General features: G+C 51.2%; 1 protein-coding gene across 1 annotated transcript in view; it reads right to left on the bottom strand.

Annotated features, from left to right (window-relative positions):
* Window positions 1-1,695: 1,695 nt before the first annotated feature.
* The window catches only part of NCKIPSD (NCK interacting protein with SH3 domain), a 36,195-nt gene continuing 30,733 nt past the window's right edge, over window positions 1,696-7,157 (bottom strand). Inside the window, exons 10-13 of the mRNA XM_009895743.1 lie at window positions 6,218-6,346; window positions 4,193-4,285; window positions 2,464-2,636; window positions 1,696-1,899 (exon numbers count right to left, since the gene is read on the bottom strand). Of these exons, the coding sequence (XP_009894045.1) occupies window positions 1,696-1,899; window positions 2,464-2,636; window positions 4,193-4,285; window positions 6,218-6,346 (599 nt within the window). The remainder of the gene's footprint in view (window positions 1,900-2,463; window positions 2,637-4,192; window positions 4,286-6,217; window positions 6,347-7,157) is intronic.

The following is a 7,157-nucleotide window of genomic DNA, read 5'->3' as shown; positions in this document are numbered from 1 at the left end:
TCCTCCCCCCCGCCCCTCCTCGTCTGTCAGCACCGTGCTAGGAAAACACAATGCGAGAAGCTGAGCGTGGGGAAACTACCGCCTCGCTCCGCTTTGAAGATCAGCCCCCCACTGCTGTGCCTTAGCGGGCAGCAGGCACCCAAGCCGCCCCCGCTGCTTCGGTCCCCCCCATGGCAGGACGGGGCAGGCAGGGCTACGTTCACAGAAGTCCAGTTTAAGACATTTTTATTCCTCTGCGTGTTACACTTAGTGTTTAAGAAAATACAGGATCCCTTTTGACATTCATACATTTTTACAGGGGAAAAATAGGTTTCTCTACAAGGGTGGTTATTAAGCTTGGGCATTCCCAGGCTGACTTCAGGAGGTCCTTTCCCCCCCTTGCTGGCTGCCAGACCAACCCCCTCTGCTCCCGAGCATCACTGCCCCAGTGCCCAGAGTCCAGGCCTGCAGAGCAGAGCTCATATCATCGCCTCAAGCTAAAAAAACAACAACAAAAAAAAAATATACAGTGCCCAGTATTTCCAGTTCCACTTTCCAATACCTCCTACACTGGATACTGCAAAGGAAGAGCTGGGGACACGGAGTGACCAGACTGCGCACACGAATATCTAAGAGACCCACGTTAGTGTGTGTGACTATCTGTAACAGGGAAACAGGTTAATCCCGTTTGCTAGAAACCTAGAGGAAATATAAATAGGGGTTCCCCACACTCGTGCATAGTCACAAACAGCTACTGGACACCAGGCTCACGCTGCCGCTGAGCGCTGCCACGTGGAGAGGGAGGGCAGCGAGGCAGAGCTACTATGAAGCTCAAGGCAAGAAATCCACACACTGCACGAACAGAGCGCGCCTGCCCACACCCAGCCCCTCTGCTCGGGGCAACGCTGCGAGAGAGGTGGCAAGCGGCAGCTTTCACTTGGCAGGACATGTCTTTGCGCTGTGTCTGGGCCAAAGGCGTCCTAAGGGCAGCGTCACCTACGTGGTCATTACTTCTAGGCTGCCGGTGTGCAAGAAATTCAGGTTTAAACGTCACTATAGAAAGCAGATTGAAAAAAAGCAGCTGCTGGGGTAAGACCTCTATGACCCTAGGCGGGCTGCTACCCAGAGGCAAAGCTGAGGGCCAGGAGGGAGTGAAAAGCTCACTAGACGAGGCGTTAGACAGCAAGCGAGCTACCTCCCCTTGGCAGGGCCGCAGCACATTGGCACGAGCAGCAGAAAACAAAACAGATGTTACGAAAGCTTCTTCCAAGTACCAGCGGACTCCACTTGGTCACTGCAGGGAGAGAGATGCACATGGAAAAGAAGTGATATTCTAAGGCAAAGGCCTTTCTCTTGGGGACCGTGGGACACCGGCGCAGCTAAACACCCCCCCCCATGGCTGCCAAGTCCCTCGCAAGCTCTCTGCCCTCCCCGCTAACACCAGCTGCCTAAATACCTCCTGCCCGAGTCTTGCAGGCAAACCACGTGCCAGCACCCACCGCGCTCCGACCTCCCCCGAGCACCAGGCCCCAGGGGGCACCCTATGCCCTTTCTACCACTGGCGTTTCTAAAGGGCCGGTGAACGCTGTCCCACCCTTAGGCCTCGCATGGAGGGGTATAAGGTATGAGCTGTACTGGAAGGGAATGGGGAGAAAGTGTCAACAAGAGACGTCGTCAATCCAAGTGGTTCAAATTCCAGTCCAAGCTGAGGGGCGGTTAGCTGGTACCGGGAGAGATTTCTGGGAACTCCTTATAAATCTCCAAGATGATGAGTTTGTCCATCTGGCACTGCTGGCCCTCCTCCTCCTCCCCCAGGATGCGCTGCAAGATGCCCTGCAGGTCGGAGAGGCGGTGCTGGTGCTGCAGATAGGGCGTGGAGCGGATGATGGCGTGCATCAGAGACAGATACTCCATCCTCAGCTGCCAAGTGGGAGGGGAGACAAAACACAGAGCACAATGAAAGATTTAAAGTGAGATAAACAAGCATGCCAGCCTCCATTACAGTGTGAGTGCAGGAACAGCTGCTGCGGCACCACCAGCCAGAGAGCGACTCCAGAGGCACCTGCTTTTCCTTAAGGCTCATTAGTAGCTATGGAAAACTCTGCTTTTCCCACAGCAACCCAGTGCTGCTCTTCACCCGCTCTCAAACACACACACATCCCCGGCCTCTTGCAACACCAAAACAGAGAGATCCCTCCTGCTACTCACAGAGGGTCCCCGTTTCCAATGGTCCCCAAGCAGAAGGGTGTGGACCACCAGCAGCCTGGCAGATCTTTCTTCAAACACACCTTTCTACTGCTGTGCGCCAGGCAGGATAAATCCCCCCTTCCTCCTCATCCCCAAAGGCTGATCTGAGCACCCAGAAAAGTTGTGCCCGCCCCACGACTCTTGCCTGCACCAGCCAGCCCCATGGAGGGCCAGGAGGAACACTGTTGCTTTGGGACTGTGGTCCCTTTCCCAATGCCTATGGGTTACTGTAAGCACCTTGTCTCCTGGGGAGAGATCAGCAATCTGCCGCACCAGGATGTCTATCAGGACCATCATGTCCGTGTGGTAGAAGATGCTGGCTGTATCCTTGCTGGCAAAGATGTCCTGCAGAAACTTCAGCACTGAGTGCGGTGGCTGAGGTTGATGCTTGAAGATGCAAACTGGATCATCTGGGCAAGGCAGAGAGAATGTGCTAAGCCACGTGCTCCCCATTGCCCGCGTCCTCCATCTTCAGTGCGTCTCCCTTCATTGGACCCTACAGGCTCTGGAGAGGAGGCCACCCCTGGCCTTGGCCAGCCAATCCCTGCCTGTGGCTAGCTTTTGTGCTCACAGACCTTAGTGCCTTGCACAAAGCTGCCGTAATCAGAATGGCAGCTCTGCAGGGTACGAAGCCGAGACCAAACTCATTAGCATTAGCATTAATCATTGTTTATGTTTCACCTGCCATCCCAGGTGAGAGCTCATTAGCACATCCCCTCTCAGTGCCTCCCCTTTTTGCTCAACAGCTACCACTCATTTTCTCCCTCGTTTAAGCCTGGTCCAATGACCCCTCGGAAAAGCCCATCAGAGCCTGTACCAGAAACAAGTTTTCACCACAGAGACCAGGCTAGTACCATCCCAGAAGCAAGAAACGAAACACTTCCAAGTTTAAATGAGCCACCACAACCTGTTCTCTTCTAAAACATGTCCCTGCAGACCCCAAAAGGGGCTCGGGGCACTGCACGCACACACACCCCCCCAGCAGTTGTCAGGAAGGCGGGCAAAAGAGAAGCATCTTCATTAGGTTGTGCCCCCCCTCTTTCTTCCCCTAGTCCCTCACTAAGGTGATCCCTGCAGGGAATCTGGCAGGGAAAGGGCTAAACAAAGGCTTTGGGAGGAGGCCAGACAGAAGAGCACTGAGAAGCTGGCTGCCCTCAAGCTGATATAGTGCGGAGACAGTGATTTGCAACCCCAAAGAGAACTAAAGCCAGAGTAAGATGAGCTGCAAGCATCACAGGATGAGTTATTTACCAGCAAATCAACAAACAAATCTCAGGCAGCAAAGCCCCTGTGCTCCAGAAGGTATTAGAAAGCACAATAGTGGCATGCAGCACAGGCAGAAATACCTGGCACTGCTCCTCCTGCAGAGATCTCCAGCTTTCTAGCAATCTGCTTTGCAAAAGCTCTACGCGTACAGTGGATTTCACTCGATGCCTGGAGCAGACACAAAGCTAACCCTCTGCTGCCGATTCTGAAATGGTCCTTAGAGTAGAACTTCCTATTTCAGAATCGCAAGACCTCCCGCTCTGGATCTGTCCCCTGGGGCAGACGATTGACAGCTGAGGTTGGTGTGCCAGCACTGATGGAGTCCTGTCTGTCCAAGGACAGAAGTGGCCCAGGATCAGCTTTCCCCCCAGATAAGAGCTTGCCTACATTGCAGCCAGCCATGCCGTGACATGGGGCTGATCTGGCCCAGAAGTAGATACAAGTGGCAGCCCAGAAGCCTCTCCTCTCCTCCTAGATGCCATCAGCATCACTTTGTTCTTTGTGCAGCTCCATCCTCAGCAGGGCAGCCTGTCACCTTCACAAACTCACCAGGAAGCAGCATGTCCTGCCTGAGCCGACAGCTCCTCAGCTACCTGCATCCCCGACACATCCCACCCCTTAACGAGCACCGGGCTCCTCTCCCCGCATCACCATTAGCTGCACCCCCTGCCAGGCACATAATAGTGCTGCAAACACTCACCTCCCCTGTTCAGCAGCAGCAGCAGCTTTTCTGTGAAAGTCTTGACATTCGAGTGCTTGCTTATTGTAGTCATGATCACACTGTGTTCTGGAACTAAGAAAGAAACCTGTTCAGCACATCCCTTTGTTTCCTGAAGGCCACAGTAATAAAAAAAAAACCCCAACCAAACCCAAAAACCCACACCACAGTGGAGGGCTCCTATTTCACATCAGTGCTCTGCAGAGCTTTGTGGAACCACAGTCTATCAGGGATAGGAAAAGTTTCAGCCCCACACAGCAGGTGGGCAGGGAGAAGGAAAGTGAAATAAATCTGGAAACAACACATGAAACACTTGGGACTTCATGCTTTCGATGTGCATCTGATTCATGTGTGGGCTCCAGTCCTGCCAGCCAAATACCGTGAAATACCTTGCAAAGGCTTTTTGTTGTCAAATATTACCTCTGCTCACAACCCTCTGAGGCCGAGGGCTCCACTCTCTGCCACCTTCTTACTTCACATCAGCAGCGCACTGTTGGCATTTATTGCCTTGCAAGCTCTCACAAGAAGGGATGACCAGGTCCCCGGAGTGTGCCAGGACGGAAAAGTTCTTCCAAGCTCTTGGCACCAGGCTGTGCAAGGGTAGGGGCTGAAGACTTCTTCTAGGAAATGTCCTCTAGCCTGCTTTGGGGGCGATTTGTTGTAACTAACATATGTTCACCCTAGCAGACCTTATGCACGCGTGCGAGTGTGCACATTCAGAAGCATCCAAACAGCACAGTGTGGCTGTTTCTGTGGCACAGGGCTGGCACCCCTCTAATATTTCACAGGCTGTGAGGTGCTTTAGGATCCTTTACATTGAAGGGCATCAATATAAAATGCTTTTAGGAGAGTTTTTTAACTAATGCTGCACCACTGAACTGTAAGATAGATGAATCTTGCAGACAGAGGATTAAAAAAATTCAATCCACTAATAAGCAACCTGAACATCATTTAACACATTCTTAGCATTAGAGAACAAGTCCCTGCTCTCAGCTACACCCCGGGTGGGCAATAATCCCCCAGAAACACACTGCCTGTCATGCATTATTGCCTAATTACTGCAGCCAGGAAGTATATGGGTAAGTGTGAGAAGAGGTAATGAATGAAAGCAGCAGAGACTATACTTAATCGGTCTCCGTGCAATCAACTTTCACATGAAATTAGAAACTTTCACATAAATTTTAATGAAGCGCAACTCAAAATAACAGGTAAATTACTGGACACGTCCTTGCTGCTTTATCCTCCCCTCTCTTCACAAAGCCAAGAATAAAGCCATGGAGCAGAACAAGAAGTAATTAACTAAAGACAACTGGAGCAACAGGAGATTTTTGGTTAAGGAGTGGTGTCTCTTAGCAGGACCTGGAACTACTCTCCAATCTTCCAACAGGCTTCAAAACTCACAGGCAGCGAGAGGGCAAATGCCCTTCTCTAGGAACCAGATGTGTTGTCTGTTCTCATGGAGCTCAGCAGGAGAGGGAGGACAGAGAATGAGGGCACTCAGGAGAGAGTGCAGCTCAAGCCAACGTTGACCAGCCTGACCCCATCACACGGGCACTGAGTGAGCTTCAAGAGGTGCAGACAGGTAAGCAGAAGGTTTGTCAAGACTTACAGAAGGCAGAGGACTCTCCTTCTGGACTGGTACTGAGAAATACCTGCTGAAGCATCTTGTCTCCCAAACCAGCTATGTCTACAAGTTAACCCCACTCATGTTCTGCAAGTGCAGCCCAGCAACTTGATCCAGGCAGTGTGGAAGTAGAGAGAGAAATCTGCTGGGCTTCACAGAGCTGCTGTGCCCCAGAGGGTCAGTTGGTTGGACACGGCCTCTCAGACAGGTTTTTCCTCTAGGGTTTTACATGATATTTAAACACAATGTCTTGCCAGAGGCTAGGTGAGCTGCAGAGGTTATCCTAGCACTACGAAGACCCAGTGAGATTCTCCCTCCCTATTCTTCACGCCCTCAATCCAGACCGCTGAAATCCTGCCAAGGCAGAGCAGCACCAAACCGACCTGGAATGTGGAGATTGAAGGCCAGAAGGACGTTGACAAATAGGTCAGGCAGCTGGTCGGTGGTGTCTGAGGGCAGCCCATCCTCAATCACATCCAGCAGGAACTGCACAAACTGAGAGTTGAGATGTTCTGCGCAAGGACAAGAAGGGGCATTTACAGCACAGTGAAAATAAACCAAGCAACAAGGGATGATGCAAGCCACTTCTCTGCGCTTTTATGCTTAAAAACCATTAGTGGAGTGCCAGTGTCAGCCTCCAGGGAATTAACAATCCTGCAAGTGGACTAGACAGACTACCGAAGTGTCTTTGTGTGAGACGAGTGCCTCAGAGAACTATCCACAGTGCAGGACAACGCTGAAAGTTGGTCCCCCACTGGCAATTTTTTTTGAGTAAATAAAACACCAAATCCTGCTCTAGCTGTTGTCGCAGCATCGCTGCTGCCAATGAAGGCTTCAGGTAGGAATAGATTTGTATTCTTGACCATTGGTTTAATCCATCTATCTAAAAAAACAAGTAATCATCTAGATCATTAGTAATAACCATTTTTCAATTTAGCTATTAGGAAAGCTCGGGAGCTCATGCAAATAAGTCCACCTGCAGGAAATAATTGCCAGGGTTACACAAGGAAAGAAAAGCAGGAGGTGTGGAGGCTCCTTCCACAGCCTCTACTGCACCAGTTTAAATCTTGTGTACGTTTACTGGGCTGTTAAGGTGAAGCTGCTGAGGAGGTGCTTATAAAAACCTCTACTGCATTTCTAGGGAAACTGAGCCCAGGGTTTCCCAAATATGGAGAACACAACATGGCCTGGGGAAGAAGCAGGCAGGCAGCGATTTCTGGCTGAAGGTTGGAATGAAAGGACAGAGGATAAAACAGGCAGATCTGGCACAACGTTTGCACTTCCTTATTGACTGCAATACCGTTAATCATCTCTCCTTTCCCT

Source organism: Charadrius vociferus, unplaced genomic scaffold (assembly GCF_000708025.1).
Source record: "Charadrius vociferus isolate BGI_N301 unplaced genomic scaffold, ASM70802v2 scaffold512, whole genome shotgun sequence".
Classification (NCBI taxonomy): Eukaryota; Metazoa; Chordata; class Aves; order Charadriiformes; family Charadriidae; genus Charadrius; species Charadrius vociferus.
Note: the sequence above shows the minus strand (reverse complement) of the source record. Positions and strands in the feature narration are given on the sequence as shown.